The 20722-nt window shown below is 46.1% G+C and overlaps 1 protein-coding gene across 1 annotated transcript; it reads right to left on the reverse strand.

The window, feature by feature from the left end:
- Positions 1 to 606: 606 nt before the first annotated feature.
- On the reverse strand, positions 607 to 17805 carry LOC110527775 (synaptopodin 2-like protein). Its single transcript, XM_036983491.2, has 4 exons — positions 17252 to 17805; positions 15684 to 15835; positions 14562 to 15304; positions 607 to 7133 (listed from the first exon to the last, which is right to left on the reverse strand). Exons 1-4 carry the CDS (start codon positions 17351 to 17353, stop codon positions 4396 to 4398), a joined length of 3735 nt encoding a protein of 1244 aa, XP_036839386.2. The 5' UTR covers positions 17354 to 17805; the 3' UTR covers positions 607 to 4395.
- Between the last annotated feature and the right edge of the window lie 2917 nt (positions 17806 to 20722).

Here is a 20722-nt window from a genome sequence, read left to right on the forward strand (position 1 = left end):
TGTATCTGTGTGGGCTAACACAGTCCAAATGTTTGCCTTGCGATAACATGAGCCAGTGGTTGAGCCAATGACAAGTTGAGCAAATTGAAGTGTTTTTTTCCTGGGCTTGATTCAAGGCACGGTCGCTGGGATATGAGGCCTATGTTAAAAGTGTTTTTAAAAGTGTGTTAGGTGTGTGTGCCTGTGTTAAAAGATGCATTCAATTATTAAAAGAAGACAACAACAACAAAAAGGGATTGTGATTGTGTTAAATTGTGTTTGGGAAATAAAGATAGACGTGGTTTTAAAAAAGGTTGTGGTAATATTTCATTCCGTACAGAAATTTGTAGGCGGCTTAACTTACCCCGTCCTGCGGCTCAACTTACCCCGTACCCATGGAGTGATGCTGAATGTAAAAAAATGGCTCAACTTACCCCACTCTCTCCTAATTGAATTTGAGAAATATTTGTTCATTTTAGGGAATCAATGGCATTGTCTTTGCATGTAGCCTATGATTCCTATGGTTTTCTGTAGCACAGAATGATTGTGTATCTGAGCATTTCAGTGTTACTCAGTGCTTTCTAATGACAGGGGGCAGTGTGGAATCAGAGGATTCAGACATTTGGATAAATGTTGAAGTATTTTTATTCCTCTAAAATGAACACATCTCTTAGTCAGTAAAAAGCTGATACTGCTCTCCGTTATTGCAGCTTCATTAACAGACATTTTCACACTCACTCTTTTATATAGGTCTATCCAGGAGAAATGCATTTTTTTATTTTTTTTTATTTTTACACACCGAGACCACTATGCACAACATATCACATACTTTGAAACCCATAATGACATAAATACAGAGAGCTTAAGTTAGGCTCAGTTAGATTCATAAATTAGAAAAACAACAAAAAAAGAACAATGATTTACCAGTGTCAGAAAGGAAAGTCATGAACCCTGTCAGTGAATGGGGGTCGTATCCATATCCAAAAGCCTGTATATATTTACAGTTAACTACCATCAGCTGTTTTCATTGTTAGAAGAACATGAACGGTTATGGTTTCGTCCTTGATCTCGTTCATTATGTGTTCATCTCTGCCATTTTATACACTACCTGATCACCTCCATGTCTCAGAGAGGCACCGGTGGAGTCTGTTACGTTCTCTCTCTACCCTCCTCCCTTACTAGGCTTCAGAACCAGGCTTTCCTGGTCACTCTCGTCTACTTTCCAAAGGCTGTGGGAAATCCTTGACAAATATCCAAACTGAAGTTTCTCTCTCATGGTACACCGTGTCGTATCTCCTCACCTCTAAATTAGAGGCTAACATGCCAGTGAGGGCCTTGACTTGGTTCATAACCGACACCCCTCTAAATCATTGGGCAGGAACCGTATGTCCCCGCTTCTTCAATATCCACAGCCCATCTCATGTCTTTAACATTTCTGTTGCCGGTGCCTCCCTGTTTTTCTATACGACCAATCAGATTCAGTCACAAAAAAATGAACATCTGTCATCAGTGTGATTTGTTTTAATACAACGTGAGTGGTGACATGGACACCAGACATTCAGAAAGGGCACACTAGTCTGGGAAGGGCTGGGTTGCTGTGCTCATCCAATTTGGTTAGGTGTCTAATCAACTCCGCAAATAGGCAGTGACTGGCTAGAAAAACACCTGTTAACTACAAACCCCGCCAAATCAGATAGCATTTCTCACTGACCCCTGGGAGCCAGGGATCTGGTGCCACCAACACAAACACTCAGGATGGAGTGAGGTCTAACTTACAGTATCTTCCACCTCCTCTGATCTTCCGAGGTGGGCTTCAGCAGACTGAAAGGGAGCCCCAGCCCTAGATCCATTAAACATTTGACCTAGCCATTGCCCAATGAAAAAGGAGCAATGACATCTGTTGGAGAGCCCAGATTTCATGAGAGAAGCATGTCAGGGGTTTCTTCTGAGTGAAGCATCATCGTGCTTGGCACTCGTCTGAGTGGCGCTCACTTGGCGCTCACATTGAATCAGCTCGGACCCCCCCTGTGTTCACCACTCTCTGTTAGCCTCACCTCTCCCTCCTCTGTCCTCTCATCAGAGACAGGGAAGACTCAGGGCCTCAGCGATCCTCCTGTGGTAATTTTTAGTGAACGGTCGGTTGCTATGCAAAATGATATCCACCATTTCATTTCAGAAATCCTACATGTCAACATTTCAAGTTTCAAAGAATAATTCAGTACAGGCTCTCTCACTCTCATGGCGATTTAAACAGTATTTAGATGACTGTGTAGAAAGATAAGCCCTACAAAAACCTCCTCCAGGACAGGCGTACAGTGGATATACTACTGTGTACTTTGTGACATGACTGGGCCAAATGAGTTGAAAGACAGACCAGACCAAACGCAGGTTAGCAACAGTATGTGTGACAGGCAAGCTCATCTACGACTGCAATCACTTGGACCATGATTTGAAGTTGATCATAGCACTGTGTGACGTTGACAGCAAAGAACCTCTATTGCACAAACAAAAAGGGGAAAAATAATAATAATAATAATAATCAAACGAATGGAAACACATTTCTGAGTTTCACCAATCAAACATTCGTTTAGTGAGGGTTTCAAATCCTTACAATGAAAGAGACTTCATAAATTTGTGAAAAGGTATTTGTTGGGCTCTGAACAAACTCATTGATCAGTTTTTGACCACTTTAATACACTTTAATATGTTGTTTTGCAGATATATATATATACAGTGCCTTGCGAAAGTATTCGGCCCCCTTGAACTTTGCGACCTTTTGCCACATTTCAGGCTTCAAACATAAAGATATAAAACTGTATTTTTTTGTGAAGAATCAACAACAAGTGGGACACAATCATGAAGTGGAACGATATTTATTGGATATTTCAAACTTTTTTAACAAATCAAAAACTGAAAAATTGGGCGTGCAAAATTATTCAGCCCCTTTACTTTCAGTGCAGCAAACTCTCTCCAGAAGTTCAGTGAGGATCTCTGAATGATCCAATGTTGACCTAAATGACTAATGATGATAAATACAATCCACCTGTGTGTAATCAAGTCTCCGTATAAATGCACCTGCACTGTGATAGTCTCAGAGGTCCGTTAAAAGCGCAGAGAGCATCATGAAGAACAAGGAACACACCAGGCAGGTCCGAGATACTGTTGTGAAGAAGTTTAAAGCCGGATTTGGATACAAACAGATTTCCCAAGCTTTAAACATCCCAAGGAGCACTGTGCAAGCGATAATATTGAAATGGAAGGAGTATCAGACCACTGCAAATCTACCAAGACCTGGCCGTCCCTCTAAACTTTCAGCTCATACAAGGAGAAGACTGATCAGAGATGCAGCCAAGAGGCCCATGATCACTCTGGATGAACTGCAGAGATCTACAGCTGAGGTGGGAGACTCTGTCCATAGGACAACAATCAGTCGTATATTGCACAAATCTGGCCTTTATGGAAGAGTGGCAAGAAGAAAGCCATTTCTTAAAGATATCCATAAAAAGTGTCGTTTAAAGTTTGCCACAAGCCACCTGGGAGACACACCAAACATGTGGAAGAAGGTGCTCTGGTCAGATGAAACCAAAATTGAACTTTTTGGCAACAATGCAAAACGTTATGTTTGGCGTAAAAGCAACACAGCTGAACACACCATCCCCACTGTCAAACATGGTGGTGGCAGCATCATGGTTTGGGCCTGCTTTTCTTCAGCAGGGACAGGGAAGATGGTTAAAATTGATGGGAAGATGGATGGAGCCAAATACAGGACCATTCTGGAAGAAAACCTGATGGAGTCTGCAAAAGACCTGAGACTGGGACGGAGATTTGTCTTCCAACAAGACAATGATCCAAAACATAAAGCAAAATCTACAATGGAATGGTTCAAAAATAAACATATCCAGGTGTTAGAATGGCCAAGTCAAAGTCCAGACCTGAATCCAATCGAGAATCTGTGGAAAGAACTGAAAACTGCTGTTCACAAATGCTCTCCATCCAACCTCACTGAGCTCAAGCTGTTTTGAAAGGAGGAATGGGAAAAAATGTCAGTCTCTCGATGTGCAAAACTGATAGACATACCCCAAGCGACTTACAGCTGTAATCGCAGCAAAAGGTGGCTCTACAAAGTATTAACTTAAGGGGGCTGAATAATTTTGCACGACTAATTTTTCAGTTTTTGATTTGTTAAAAAAGTTTGAAATATCCAATAAATGTCGTTCCACTTCATGATTGTGTCCCACTTGTTGTTGATTCTTCACAAAAAAATACAGTTTTATATCTTTATGTTTGAAGCCTGAAATGTGGCAAAAGGTCGCAAAGTTCAAGGGGGCCGAATACTTTCGCAAGGCACTGTATTTATATATTTTTTTTATAGGGCTGGGATGTGTCCAGTTCTCAGACATGGTCTCCCACTCCCGTTTACATGGCACCTGGTCTCCACACACGTGGCTGGACACCCACCTTGGTGGCGATGAAGCGGGGTTTGGGTGCCTGCATGGCATTTGCCCTGAAAGGAGGGGGGAGGTTAGCAAGGAAACTCAGATCAGGGGCACTCTGAAACTGCTTAGTACCTTGGAGCCCACTGTAAGACACCCCAGGATAGGGTGATGGGTGGGGGATGGGGTTGGGGTTGGGGACAGGGGTGGCATTGATTCTGGGCAGCCCGGGCAGGCCCCCTGAATAGGTAGGAGCAAGGGCGGGATGTGGGGCAGAGACCGGGGCTGGGGAAAAGACAGGGGAAGGGGGTGGGGAGAGAGGTGCAGGGGTTGGGGAGATCATGTCGGAGCGGGTCAGGCGCTCTCCCAGCGTTGTGGCTGAACGAGGGGCGATCACAGTGGGGGCCAAACACCGGGATGACATGGGCGTGGGTGTTGAGAAGCGTTTGATCTCGTACACACGGGCCGCCTTGACTGGGATCTGTCTGGGAGGAGTCATGGTGCTGCCCACCATGGTAGTATACCCTCCCTGCTGCTGCCTCTGGTCCTGGTATGAGGGCATCGCCGACAGGTTGGCAACACTACCCCCGAACATAGCTGAGTTGAGCTGGTAAGGCTGCCTTCTCATGAAATCCAGAGCTTTGATTCCCTCCCTATGAGAGGCTATCCCCCGTCTGCTTCCCCAGTCCCCCCTGTCAGACCTGCCTGTATCTCTCTGTGGCCCCACAGGGCAGGAGGGGGCTAGCAACGGGTTGTAACCAATGGGTGGGGGGGCACGGATGTTGGGGGATAACTTCCACTGTGAGTTGATATTGGGGTTGGGGGCATACTGGGACTCGGCCCCTGGGTGGGTGACCTCCTGCTGGTAGGCGGTCTCTAGTGGGGTGTCTACCACAAACCGGTCCATGCGGCTCTGCCTGCGGGCAAACAGCTGAGCCCCCTTCCCCTCCGCCTGGGGAATCTGGGGGGCCTCGTGGATGACCCTGGGTTTGGGGGCCACCGGTGGAGGCATCCTGCCCCGGCCGGCTTCAGCAGCCTGGTCTTCCTCTGTGCCTGAGTCAAAGCCCATCATACTCCCTGAATTGCTTCCGTAGTGGGGCCTGTCATCCAGGTTCTGCACCATGTTCAGCAGGTCAGGGTTGGGAGAGTTCTTCTTCTCATCAGGGACTCGGAACATGGGCCTCCTGCCGCTGCGCCGACGAGCCTCCAGGAGGTAACCGGTACGACCACCAGGGAGAGGTGGGACATTGGACATGGGGGATCTGGGTGCAGCTGCAGGAGCTGTGGAGGGTGGGAGTGGGACAACTGAGACTGAAGCTTGGGGCTTGTGGGCAAAAGAAACTTGAGGTTGGGGTATGGGGTCAAATGACAGTGGAGCTGGGGATGATTGGGCCACCGAGACCGAGGCTTGGGGTATGGGAGCACCTGAGAATGGCGATGGGGGTGGAATTGAGGGTATGTTGGCAAATGATACTGGGGGTGGTGGTACGGAGGCAAGCGAGACTGGAGGTGGGGGTATGGGGCCACCTGAGAATTGTGCTGGGGGTGGAGGTATGGCTGTGAAGGAAGCCTGCGGAACAGAGAGCATGGGTGGTTCTGCCAGGCTCTCCACAGAAAAGGCAGGACGGGGATGAGTGGCCGGTGCTGAGGATGGGGTGGAGAACGGTCCTCCGGACACAGAGGACGGGGGTGAGAAGAAGGAAGGACAGCCACTTGCAGGCAGCTCTGATGTGGTGGAGAAGGGAGGTCCTACAATAGACACAGAGGTTGCTGGGCGCTGGGCCCTTTTGGTGATGACGGGGCGGAACACAACAGGAGCGGTGGCGGCTCGGTTAGTCACAAACCCTGGGTTGAAGGGGCGGGCGGTTCTGTTGACCACAGAGCTGGAGGAGAGTTCTGGCAGTGGTGTTTGGGGCGGAGGTATGGTTGAGATGGACACTTGGCCGGTGATTGGTTTGGGTGCCACAGTCGGGGGTGACATTAGCACACTAGCTGTGCTCACTGCAGAGTAGGCTACATCTCCGTTAGCCATACTGTAGGCAGTAGGAGCAGCTGGGGCTGGGGCCATAGCCCTCTCTGCCACAGACGGAGTCTCCTCCTGGAAGGCTACAGGGGGCGGTGGTGCCACAGGTTGCTGAGGTTGGTACATCTGTGGTTGTGTCTCTGGCTGGGGCTGGCTCTGTGCATATGGCTGAGGCTGCTCCTGGATCTGTGGTTGGTTCGGGGGTTGGGTCTTTATCTGAGGCTGGGGCGGCACCTGAGGCTGGGTGGCAGCCACCTTCTTGGCGTGCTCGGCCGCCCTCTTCCTTTGCTGCTCAAACAGCTGGGCGCCCTTCCCAGAGATGTCACTCAGGCCGGGACTGGGGGCATCTTCTGTCCCATCCCCTCGCTCTCCCCCCGCGGTCGCCCTCTTCTCCAGTGCATCCAAGTAGTCACTGTCCCAGGTGGTGTCGGGGGCGGCTGAGAAGCCATCCTCATCAAACTCCGACTCGCTTCCTGGGAAAAGACCATCTTCCTCCTGGGAATCTTGCTGCATGTCCTCGTCCACGCTGCCGAAGCTGGTCAGCGTGTACTTCTTGGAGCGCTGCCGCCTCTTCTTGAACATCAGCACGCCCTTGGAGTGGGGGTTGGGAGCGTCTGTCAGAAGGGAGGCGATAGAGCGGCACTTGGTTCTGGCCTCCTTCACCTGTTTGTCTTGAACCGTGTCACCCCGGTTCAGTTCTGTAGGGGTCAAAGCATGTTTTAGTGTGGGTACGTCTGTAAATACACCTTTACTGTTTCCATAACATCTCGGTTGTGGTCATTTCCATTTGAATTAGGTCGTTGACTTTTTTTTAAAGCTCAATGAAACTTATTCTCAATTCTTGAATAGGAGTTACAATTCACCTGAACAACTGCACCTAACATAATATACACAAAAAGATCACAGGATAGTATAGAGTTCTTAGTCCACGTAAAGTGACCAGGGTGGTCATCATTTCTACAAGCTATTTAAAATATGATGAAGAAACATGTCTGTTATTAATGCATTGCCAAAAGTAAAGGGGGATATATTTTTTTACCAGTGTTGAATGACCAGATACATATATCCTTTACATTGAGAACTCATCATGACATCAGGTTCTAAAAACCAGCAACAGCTAACTTCCTACAATTCTAAAAATGTGCAGTTTTATAGCTAATCTCATGCTATTCTACACATTTTGCCATGGATTATGACATGCTCATATGCTATCTGTGTGGTACTCCAGTGACAAGCATCCCTCTTCTAGCATGCTACCAGAGCACATCCGAAAAAATGCCTGGAAAGCCACAGGATTCTACATTTACCAAAGTTCCCAGCTATTGACTTAATAGCATAGATTTGAAGAAAAGTCCCATCTTGTAGGCAAACTTCAAGCAGACGCTGTACATTTGCACAAACTTATTATAGTTTTAGACAGATATGATCCCAATGTGCCCAACTATGTAAGGAGTTGTTATTTAAATTGTCCTTGGCAGTGTCCCTGAAGAGGACATGTGAACCTCTAATTAGGGACACTCAGGGATTTATGGCATTTTATTTATTTAAACTTCTTAAAACAGCAACCTCCTGAAATAGCCTCAGCCCTCCCTCTCTGGGAGTTTATGACTGTGACAGGTGGACAGGTTGTAAGTCTTTGGTATATACACAACAGTTCAAAAGTTTGGGGTCACTTAGAAATGTCCTTGTTTTTGAAAGGAAAGCACATTTCTTGTCCATTAAAATAGCATCAAATTGATCAGAAATACAGTGTAGACATTGTTAATGTTGTAAATGACTATTGTACCTTGAAACGACAGATTTTTAATGGAATATCTACATAGGCGCACAGAGGCCCATTATCAGCAACCATCACTTCCGTGTTCCAATGGCACGTTGTGCTAATTCAAGTTTATCATTTGAAAAGGCTAACTGAGCATTAGAAAACCCTTTGCAATTATGTTAGTACAGCTGAAAACTGTTGTTCTGATTAAAGAAGCAATAAAAGTGTCCTTCTTTAGACTATATCATCCTAACTAACTCGCCCTCCAAATAGACCTCTGCGGTTTTCAACCAAGATCTCAGCAATCACTGCCTCCCGTATCTCAGTTCACTGGTCACGATGGCAACACCCACCCGTAGCACACGCTCCAGCAGGTGTATCTCACTGATCATCCCTAAAGCCAAAACCTAATTTGGCCGCCTTTCCTTCCAGTTCTCTGCTGCCTGCGACTGGAACGAATTGCAAAAAACTCTGAAGTTGGAGACTTTTATCTCCCTCACCAAATTTAAACATCTGCTATCTGAGCAGCTAACCGATCGCTGCAGCTGTACATAGTCTATCGGTATATAGCCCACCCAATTTACCTACCTCTCCCCCACACTGTTTTTATTTATTTACTTTTCTGCTCTTTTGCACACCAGTATCTCTACCTGCACATCTGATAATTTATCACTCCAGTGTTAATCTGCTAAATTGTAATTATTCGCTCCTATGGCCTATTTATTGCCTACCTCATGCCTTTTGCACACAATGTATATAGATTCTTTTTTTTCTACTATGTTGTTGACTTGTTTATTGTTTACTCCATGTGGAACTCTGTGTTGTTGTCTGTTCACACTGCTATGCTTTATCTTGGCCAGGTCGCAGTTGCAAATGAGAACTTGTTCTCAACTAGACTACCTGGTTAAATAAAGGTGAAATAAAAAATAAATGTAAAATTAAAAATAAATCCGTAATGGGTCTGCGGTTAAATGACCAGCCCTCCTCACTGTCAAACACTCCCTAAAACACTTCAGCGAACAGGCCTTTCTAATCGACCTGGCCGGGGTATCCTGGAATGACATTGACCTCATCCCGTCAGTAGAGTATGCCTGGTTATTCATTAAAAGTGCCTTCCTCACCATCAAAAATAAGCATGCCCCATTCAAAAAATGTAGAACTAGAAATAGATTTAGCCCTTGGTTCACTCCAGACCTGTCTGCCCTTGACCAGCACAAAAACATCCTGTGGCGTTCTGCATTAGCATCGAATAGCCCCCGTGATATGCAACTTTTTAGGGAAGTTAGGAACCAATAGCAGTTAGGAAAGCTAAAGCTATATTTTTCAAACAGAAATTTGCATCCTGTAGTACAAACTCAAAAAAGTTCTGGGACACTGTAAAGTCCATGGAGAATAAGAGCACCTCCTCCCAGCTGCCCACTGCACTGAGGCTAGGAAACACTGTCACTACCAATGAATCCACAATAATTGAGAATTTCAATAAGCATTTTTCTACGGCTGGCCATGCTTTCCACATGGCTACCCCTACCCCAGTCAACAGCCCTGCGCTCCCCACAGCAACTTGCCCAAACCTCCCCCACTTCTCCTTCACCCAAATCCAGATAGCTGATGTTCTGAAAGAGCTGCAAAATATAGACCCCTACAAATCAGCCGGGCTAGACAATCTGGACCCTCTCTTTCTAAAATTATCTGCCAAAATTATTGCAACCCCTATTACGAGCCTGTTCAACCTCTCTTTCGTATCGTCTCAGATCCCCATAGATTGGAAAGCTGCCGCGGTCATCCCCCTCTTCAAAGGGGGAGACACTCTAGACCCAAACTGCTACAGACCTATATATTTTCTACCCTGCTTTTCTAAGGTCTTTGAAAGCCAAGTAAGCAAACAGATTACCGACCATTTCGAATCTCACCATAACTTCTGGTTTCAGAGCTGGTCATGGGTGCACCTCAGCCACGCTCAAGGTCCTAAACGATATCATAACCGCCATCAATAAGAGACATTACTGTGCAGCTGTATTCTTCGACCTGGCTAAGGCTTTCAACTCTGTCAATCACAACATTCTTATTGGCAGACTCAACAGCCTTGGTTTCTCAAATTATTGCCTCGCTTGGTACACCAACTACTTCTTCGATAGAGGTCAGTATGACAAATCGGAGGGCCTGTTGTCCGGACCTCTTGCAGTCTCTATGGGGGTGCCACAGGGTTCAATTCTCGGGCCGACTCTCTTCTCTGTATACATCAATGATGTCGCTCTTGCTGCTGGTGATTCTTTGATCCACCTCCACGCAGAAAACACCATTCTGTATACCTCTGACCCTTCGTTGGACACTGTTAACTAACCTCCAGAGGAGCTTCAATGCCATACAACTCTCCTTCCGTGGCCTCCAACTGCTCTTACATGCAAGTAAAACTAAATGCATGCTCTTCACCCGATCGCTGCCCTTACATGCCCGCCCGTCCAGCATCACTACTCTGGACGGTTCTGACTTAGATTATGTGGACACCTACAAATACCTAGGTGTCTGGTTAGACCGTAAACTCTCCTTCTAGACTCACATTAAACATCTCCAATCCCAAATTAAATCTAGAATCTGCTTCCTATTTCACAACTAAGCATCCTTCACCACCCGTAGCACACGCTCCAGCAGGTATATCTCGACCTGCAAAAATCTCTGAAGCTGGAGACTCTTACCTCCCTCACAGATCAGCTCACAGATCACTGCACCTGTACATAGCTCATCTGTAAATAGCCCATCATATCTACCTCATCCTCATGCTGTATTTATTTATTTACTTATCTTGCTCCTTTGCACCCCAGTATCTCAACTTGCACATTCATCTTCTGCACATCCTACCATTCCAGTGGTTAATTGCTATATTGTAATTACTTTGCCACCATGGCCTATTTATTGTCTTATCTCTCTTAACCTACCTAATTTGCACATGCTGAATATAGATTTTTCTATTGTATTATTATTATTATTTATTTTTTTTACCCCTTTTTCTCCCCAATTTCGTTGTATCCAATTGTTGTAGTAGCTACTATCTTGTCTCATTGCTACAACTCCCGTACAGGCTTGGGAGAGACGAAGGCTGAATGTCATGCGTCCTCCAATACACAACCCAACCAGCCGTACTGCTTCTTAACACAGCACGCATCCAACCCGGAAGCCAGCCGCACCAATGTGTCGGAGGCTACACCGTGCACCCGGCAACCTTGGCTAGCGCGCACTGCGACCGGCCGCCACAGGAGTCGCTGGTGCGCAATGAGACAAGGAGATCCCTACCGACCAATCCCTCCCTAACCCGGACGACGCTAGGCCAATTGTGCGTCGCCCCACGGACCTCCCGGTCCGATTACGACAGAGCCTGGGTGCGAACCCAGGGACTCTGATGGCACAGCTGGCGCTGCTGTACAGCGCCCTTAACCACTGCGCCACCCGGGAGGCCTCTATTGTATTATTGATTGTATTTTTGTTTATTCCATGTGTAACTCTGTGTTGTTGTATGTGTCGAACTGCTTTGCTTTGTCTTGGCCAGGTCGCAGTTGCAAATGAGAACTTGTTCTCAACTAGCCTACCTGGTTAAATAAAGTTGAAATAAAATAAAAATGACAGCTTTGCACAATCTTGGCATTCTCTCAACCAGCTTCATGAGGGAGTCACCTGGAATGCATTTCAATTAACAGGTGTGCCATGTTAAACGTTAATTTGTGTAATTTATTTCCTTCTGAATGTGTTTGAACCAATCAGTTGTGTTGTGACAAGTTAGGGTTGGTATACAGACGATAGCTCTATTTGGTAAAATACCAAGTCCATATTATGGTAAGAACAGCTCAAGTAAGCAAAGAGAAATAGCAGTCCATCATTACTTTAAGACATGAAGCATGGAGGAGGAGGTGTGATGGTGCTTGGCTAGTGACACTGTCTTTGATTTATTTAGAATTCAAGGCACACTTAACCAGCATGGCTACCACAGTACTATGCATTGATACACCATCCCATCTGGTTTGCACTGTTATTTTCTAGTTTGATGTCTTCACTGTTACTCTACAATGTAGAAAATAGTACAAACAAAGAAAAACCCTTGAATGAGTAGGTATGTCCAAACTTTTGACTGGTACTGTATATATTTTGGCTGTTAGCCCAGGTCACTGGTCCTATCATCAGCTGCCTGTTAGCTCTGACAGACTGATCACAGCAGAGGGCACTCCACCTTACTATTATTAACTATTGGTGTATTGGTGTCTAAACCATCCGACCAAGGACAGCACGTGTGTATTTTGTCTATTGATATGTGTATGAATAGAATGGTATCATATTTTGTTTACTCTAGATACAGTTTTAAATGTGTCTTATTTATACCTGTAAATAGTTATTGTACGTTTTTCTTCAGTGTGTCCTTGTTTTTGTTGCAGTCTTTGCGAGATGTAGCAAGACATGAACGTGAGAGGGGAATATAGTGGAAGAGAAGGACAGAGTGATATATAAAGGTGGTCAAAGAGGGAAAGTGAGGGGGGGGGGCTACTGCTACTTGATATCAGATAGCAGCTGCTTGGAGATGCCTTTCCCAGTTCATACATGCAGTGCTCGGGTTAGCGGACCACTGAACTAGGGGACAAATATAGCCCCTGTTCTACGTAGAAGGGACTGCCTCTGTCCTCTTAAAGGGGCCCTTTTCAGACTAATGCTATCTCAGGAGGAATACTCTGCCTTTACCCGAGAGGACACCTATGAGAATAAACATTGATTTGATTTGAGAAGCTACTTAAACCATCTCATTATCACAATGACATTTTTTTAAATATGATTTACACTGAACAAAAAATGTAAACGATTTTACTGAGTTACAGTTCATATAAGGAAATCAATTCATTAGGCCCTAATATATGGATTTCACGTGACTGGGAATACAGAAATGCATCTGTTGGTCACAGATACCTAAAAAAAAGGTAGGGGGCGTGGATCAGAAAACCAGTCCGTATCTGCTGTGACCAACATTTGCCTCATGCAGCGCAACACATCCCCTACACATAGAATAGATCAGGCTGTTGATTGTGGCCTGTGGAATGTTGTCTCACTCCTCTTCAATTGCTGTTCGAAGTTGCTGGATATTGGCAGGAACTGGAACATGCTGTGGTACACGTTGAGCCAGAGCATCCCAAACATGCTCAATGGATGACATGTCTGGTGATTATGCAGGCCATTGAAGAACTGGGACATTTTCAGCTTTCAGGAATTGTGTACAGATCCTTGCGACATGGTGCTGTGTATTATCACGCTGAAACATGAGGTGATGGCAGCGGATGAATGTCACGACAGTGGTCTTCAGGATCTCGTCACGGTATCTCTGTGCTTTCAAATTGCCATTGATAAAGTGTAATTGTGTTCATTGTCCCTAGCTTGTGCCTGCCCATACCATAACTCCACGGCCACCATGGGGCACTCTGTTCACAACATTGACATCAGCAAACAGCTCGCCCACACGACACCATACACACAGTCTGCCATCTGCCCGGTACAGTTGAAACCGGGATTCATCCATGAAAAGCACACTTCTCCAGCGTGCCACTGGCAAGCGAAGGTGAGCATTTGTCCACTGAAGTCGGTTTTTCGACACCGAACTGCAGTCAGGTCAAGACCCTGGTGAGGACCAAGAGCAAGCGGATGAGCTTCCCTGAGATGGTTTCTGACAGTTTGTGTAGAAATTCTTCAGCTGTGCAAAACCACAGTTTCATCAGCTGTCCGGGTGGCTGGTCTCAGATGATCCTGCAGGTGAAGAAGATGGATGTGGAGGTCCTGGACTGGCATGGTTAAAACATGGTGTGTGGTTGTGATGTACTGCTAAATTCTCTAAAATGACGTTGGAGTGGGCTTATGGTACAGAAATTAACATTAAATTGTTTGGCAACAGCTGTGGTGGACATTCCTACATTCAGCATACCAATTGCACGCTCCCTCAAAACTTGAGACATCACAAAACTGCACATTTTAGAGTGTCCTTTTATTGTCCCCAGCACAAGGTGCAGCTCTGTAATGAGGAAGCGCTGCTTCCATATATGCCACACCTGTCAGGTGGATGGTTTATCTTTGCGAAGGACAATTACTCACTAACAGGGATGTAAACAATTTTGAGCACACCATTTGAGAGAAATAAGCTTTTTGCATGTATTGAACATTTCTGGGATCTTTTATTTCAGCTCATGAAACATGGGACCAACAATTTACATGTTGCGTTTATATTTTTGTTCAGTATAAATAACTCACAACATGCAATGCCAGCCTCAACTAGCCATTACATGACTAATTATTTGTACAGTAACACATCTCACATCACCCTATAGGGTATGATTAGGATACTCACTGGCTTGCTTGGCCTTGTCCATGTAGGTGACACTGAGCTCCTCATCCAGAGGGGTGTCTATGGGCCCCACCATGGGCACCAGCTGCCTGCGGGAGCTCAGCTGCATGGCCCCCTTGGCCCTCTCGGGGGAAACCAGTGGGACCACGTTGGAGGGCTCCTGGAAGCCACTGTCCTCCTCCGCCACTCCGTCCCTTCCTGGGCCCTGGTCCTCAACAGAGGAGATGATGGAGGAGGTCTCTGTGGAGGTCTGGGAGGACCACATCCCTGGAGGGGGCTGGTAAATCACCTCCTTGCGGGCCACCCCTGGCAAGCCTTCCCCCGCTCCTCGGCCATCCATTAGCCCGTGGTCCTGGAGCCCTGGGTAGAGCTGGCCATCTGGGGCGCTGTCATAGCCGCTAAACTCTGAGGTCTCGCCTCCCTCCTGGGAGGCTCTGCCAGAGGCTTTGCCGGGTAAGTTGCTGGGACTTCTGCGCTTCTGCCTCCTCTGCCTCTCGTGGGCTGCCACATCTGCGTCGCTGTCTGTCTCCCCGTAGTAGGCCTCACTGCCTGGGGGCGAGGTGAGGCCGCTGCGCCCCATGGGGGACAGGACAGAGGACCTGCCATGGGGGACCTCCCTGACAGCTGCTATGTGGTGGGGTCTGGAGGAGGGAGACATGGCACGCAGGGCAGCTCGGTACTCTTTGTCAATGCGAGGGGACGGGGCGCGGGTCAACAGCACCACAGACTGGAAGCCTGCCGGTGCCCTGTGGGAGCAAATTAACAATTGTTGGGCATACTGCTCTGGCTTATGCTATTTGCATAAGATGGGGTGGCAGGTAGCCTGGTGGTTAGAGCGTTGTGCCAATAACTGAAAGGTTGCTGGATCGAATCCCCAAGCTGACAAGGTAAAAATCTGTTGTTCTGTCCCTGAACAAGGCAGTTTACCCACGGTTCCCTAGCAGGCTGTCATTGTAAATAAGAATTTGTTCTTAACTGACTTGCCTAGTTAAATAAAGATTAAATTAATAAAATAATGATGGAGTAGCACTTAATGCTAATATAACAGGTAAAACAATGTGTTAACATCAGGACTTTTATGCATAAAAGTGTACACATCAATGGCGATTGTAATTACTCTCTGACCTCTTGACCCGGATGTGTAATATTCCTGGGGAGCTGTCGATTATGGTCATGGCCTGGGAGTGGGACAGACTTCCACATGGCTGCTCGTTGATGGACACCAGCTCATCGCCCTCCCGCAGTCCTGCCCTGCACGCCTTACTGCGCTTACGCACCTACACCAGCAGAGAGAGACAAAATATCACCCACAATAAACAATATAAGATAGGTTTGCCAACAGTACCCAATGCCATACTCTATCTCTTTCTCTCTCTCTCTCTCTCTCTCTCACTCTCTCTAATGAGCTCTCTCTATCTATTATCTCTCTGTCATCTCTCCTTCATTCTGAAAAGTGATATTGGATAGAGAACATGACAAAGCAGCTCTTGATCTCTTGTCTTGGTGACTTGCCCTGACAGCTTGGACGTGCTGCAGACATTTCCCACAAGCTGTGGCTGAAGTGAAGCCCTCTTACCCACTTCAGCAGCGAAATGCCAGCCAGCACCTCTCCTCCCCCATGCACTCTCCCACTATTTGTGCCCTATGGGTTGACCCCATAGTTGTGCTAATGCAACCTATGAGATTTTAAGAGAGTGTACATGTTGAAGCTACATGATCTGTAAGGATCTCTTACTCTGGTAGAAACTTTACACATCAATAGTTACATTGAGGTGTGTGAGGATAGAGGAATTTATATTTGTTTTGAAGGGGTTCTTTAACCCTTTGGATCTCAACTAGCACTGGGGAAGAAAATAACCCAGACAATTTCTTCACTGGGCTGAAACACACACTTTGGTGAGCCACCTCTTAACCCAGTATAGTCTGTTTGAAAAGCGGTTTTGCTCAGTCAACACTCAGTAAATGTGGTTTCTGTGTGTGTGTGTATGTGTGTGTGTGTGTGTGTGTGTGTGTGTGTGTGTGTGTGTGTCCATACTACATGTACTAAAATCCCCTATACAGAAAAGGACAAGAGAAATACTTTGGTAATGGGGAAATGCAATGGGGGAATGCATAGGCAGTTGGATATGTAAGGTGTGAAACTGATATCCTGTATGTGTCTATGACAGCTTTGCTGAACTGGATATCCTCTTATGAAGAGGTGTAGCGACTGACTGAGAACCCTGACTGAGAACCCTGACTGAGAACCAGCCATTCAGAAACGAGAGAGATCCAATGAGGAAAGATGATTGTCCGATCTGTCCGACATCTGTGCAATCATATAGCAAATGCTTTAAGAAAACAGTACTTCATGTGTATGTTTTCTCTCATGTTATTCCACATAGCATGAAATGATGTCTGCCTTGCTACATGAGAAGTTTAAAGTTCTACAGCTCTATCAATCCCTCCAATGTCTCCCATTCTAGAACAGACACATGACTCATGCTCAGGCTTCTCGGCCCCCTGCCCATGATTGCAGCCGATATTTTATCTGAACCATGTTCACAACCCTTTATCACCCACTAATTCCAGACCCAATATATTATAGAATGCACTGTCATAGACATAGACACTTATCATTCAGAATGTCCCTCTTACCATATCCCCTGTCCCTTGAAACAGTTTTACCATCCTACCTTTCACTGAAGCCATACCTTGGCCACCTGAAGTGGTTTCTGGTGCTCCGCGCCCCCCTGGAGACGAAAGCCCCATGGTGCTCCACCAGACAAGGTGATTATAACCTCTTCTGCCACCATTATTGTGTGATACGTTCTCCTTTTTTGTTTTTCTGTCCGTTTGTCTGTCTTTTTGTCTTTCTGGGGGGGCCCTCAGTGCGTTTACTCCATAGTTGTCAGGGCCCCCTCAGAGAGCTCTGTCCGCTCTCCTTCAGCTATAATGTCATGGAGTTGACTTCTCTCAACCCACTACTCTGGCACCTGGGCATGCACACATACACACGCTCTTTCAATGACACACACACATGCCCACCCACACCCTAAGTATGGGCACTGCTGATAGGGTTGCAGGCTGGGGGAGCTGAAATAGAGAGAGAGGGGGGAAGAGAAAGAGAGAGAGAGAGAGAGAGAGAGAGAGAGAGAGAGGAGAGGAGAGAGCGATAGAGAGAGGGGGAGACAGAAAGAGGGGAGAGGGAGAGAGAGAGAGAGAGAGAGGAGAGGAGAGAGCGATAGAGAGAGGGGGAGACAGAAAGAGGGGAGAGGGAGAGAGAGAGAGAGAGAGAGAGAGAGAGAGAGAGAGAGAGAGAGAGAGAGCGAGAGAGAGAGAAAGAAAGGTGAGGAGAGAGTGAGAGAGAGAGAAAGAGAGGGGGGATAGAGAGAGAGAAAGAGAGGGGGAGAGAGAGCAAGCAAGAGAGAGAGGGAGGTAGGTGGAAAAGAAGAGGAGGTGGTTAGAGACCTGTGTCTGCTTACACAGTGGAATGCTGGCTTGAGTGATTGAGAGGAGGGTCTAATTGCACACTTGTCCTGTCACTCAGACAGCGGAGTTGTCAAGGGGTTGTTGATAGCCACTCCAAAAATAAGCCCCTACCTCCAGTGTTGTCCATGCACCTCTAAACCTGTGTAAGACTAGAATCTGGAGAATCTAAATTATTTATATCTATGTTCCCAAATGGTGGGTGGGGATCCACTTTGTAGTGGGTCATGGCTGATTCCTTTGAGGTCGTGACTTCATTAATCAGTCAATCACATTTGATTATAACACTTTTTGCAAAATCATTAGTCGCAAGATATTTGTGGTTAGGTCCTGGGTAGAAACTGTCATCCGTTCGGGGTCCATATTAGGACATCCTCAGTTTCAGCAGGAGTTGTACATCTGGTTGACTTTTTGGATCACAACAACTCAACCACTGACAATACACGACTTTGTTTGTGACACTTTCCCTGGGGGACAGATAGCAACAAGTGGACATACACTACCGTTCAAATGTTTGGGGTCACATGGAAATATCCTTGTTTTTGAAAGGAAAGTACTTTTTTTGTCCATTAAAATAACATCAAATTGATCAGAAATACAGTGTAGACATTGTTCATGTTGTAAATAACTGTTGTAGCTGGAAACAGCAGAGTTTTTATGGATTATTTACATAGGTGTACAGAGGCCCATTATCAGCAACCATCACTCCTGTGTTCCAATGGCACGTTGTGTTAGCTAATCCAAGTTTATCATTTTAATAGGCCAGCATCCTGGAGTCGCCTCTTTACTGTTGATGTTGAGACCGATGCGGGTACTATTTAATAAAGCTACCAGTTGAGGACTTGGAGGCATCTGTTTCTCAAACTAGACACTCTAATGTACTTGTCCTCTTGCTCAGTTGTGCACCGGGGCCTCCCACTCCTCTTTCTATTCTGGTTAAAGCCAGTTTGCACTGTTCTGTGAACGGAGAATTACACAGCATTGTACAAGATCTTCAGTTTCTTGGCCATTTCTCACATGGAATAGCCTTAATTTTGTAAAACAACGTTAGACTGCCGAGTTTCAGAAGAAAGGTCTTTGTTTCTGGCCATTTTGAGACTGTAATCGAACCCACAAAGGCCAGTTGTATTGCTTCTTCAATCAGATCAACAGTTGTGCTGTGCTAACAAAATTGCAAAAGGGTTTTCTAATGATCAATTAGCCTTTTAAAATTATAAACTTGGATTAGCTAACCCAACGAGCCATTGGAACACAGGAGTGATGGTTGCTGATAATGGGCCTCTGTACGCCTATGTAGATATACCATTAAAAATCTGTCGTTTCCAGCTACAATAGTCATTTACAACATTAACAATGTCTACACTGTATTTCTGATCAATTTGATGTTTTAATGGAGAAAAGATGTGCTTTTCTTTCAAAAACAAGGACATTTCTATGTGACCCCAAACTTTTGAACAGCAGTGTATATTACATTGTACATGATGAAGGAGCCACTTTGGATTTAATCCGCAATCTTTTACCTTAATGTTCTGGCATGGCTTAGAATCTGACACTGCATTCTTACACATAACTGCACTCTTAGCAGGGGAACTGTGATGGTAGGGCCAGCCTGGACAGGATCCTGGCTCTCAGCCCACAAGCCCTCACAGACATCTAAGATACTCTGTCCCAAAGGGGAACTGAACCAAACTAAGAGCAGACAAAGTAAAACAGTTTCTCCAGACACACAGTGTGCAGGATTATAGCTAGTGGGCCATTGCTATATTATTTTGTGTCATGATCACACACCTGGACGATAAGCTTTATGCTTCACACACACCCCATTCACACCCTTGATCATAATACATTAACCAGAACAATGTATGTGTTATGGTCAAGGGTGTGAATGCTGTGCATGCCCACATAGCACAAAGAGGCAGAGGCCTTTACCTAATACCCAGTCTAGAGTAAAGCAGATCTCTGTGGAAATGAAAAGCCTTTAAGTCCTTTTGATGGGGATGGAATTATCTTTATCCCCCACAGTAGCCCCTATCCATGCAATGCTGTTTTTATCAACAGTGCTGTGTTTGTGTTACCAATGATAGCTTCTCCTTTGGGTGTTGTGTTCAGCAGCTGTCCCCATTTCTCGGCTCACTGACTGGAGCCTGGCAGAGGGCAGGCGTTATGGAATGTTATTGTGCATATCACTCCCTCTGCTGATTGGGGTTGGGATTACAGTCTCATGTGGTATGTTGTCTCTCCCTGTTTCCTAATGTCCTCCCCGCTCCATATGCTTCCTATTAGAAGAAGTATGGCTGTTATGGTTTCATCTTGAATGTTTTTACAGACTGGTCTATATGCAGTTAGTGTGTCTGACGGAAGTGGCAGATAGAGTGAGAGCAGGTGACAACGGGACAACAATATTTTGTTATTCAGGGATCTGCGATGGGTGTGAGGGAGTACGTGGGGTAGCAGAGGAAGGATTTTATCCTGTGGACCAGCATGAGATTGGGGCACTGTGGGTTTGCTGTGATGAACTGTGTGGGGATATACTGAGCCTGTAGGTGGCAGCAATACACCATGTATTTGTGTAGTCTGCCAGAAACTGAAAGGAAGAAGAAGAGGAAGAAGATCACTTTCATTGGCTAGTGCTGCAAGTCTTGGTTCCAGCAAAGAGTGTCCATGTAGAGTGATACCAGAGGAGGATGTTGGGAGGA

Source organism: Oncorhynchus mykiss, chromosome 1 (genome assembly GCF_057628025.1).
Source record: "Oncorhynchus mykiss isolate SJ-2025 chromosome 1, ASM5762802v1, whole genome shotgun sequence".
Lineage (NCBI taxonomy): Eukaryota > Metazoa > Chordata > Actinopteri > Salmoniformes > Salmonidae > Oncorhynchus > Oncorhynchus mykiss.

Excerpts from the sequence above, each read along its gene's own strand:
- LOC110527775 (XM_036983491.2), bottom strand. The coding sequence starts at position 17,353 with ATGGTGGCAGAAGAGGTTATAATCACCTTGTCTGGTGGAGCACCATGG. Across the intron at positions 15,836-17,251 it reads AACCACTTCAGGTGGCCAAG|GTGCGTAAGCGCAGTAAGGC; the intron begins GTATGGCTTCAG and ends CTGCTGGTGTAG. Across the intron at positions 15,305-15,683 it reads TTACACATCCGGGTCAAGAG|GGCACCGGCAGGCTTCCAGT; the intron begins GTCAGAGAGTAA and ends TTGCTCCCACAG.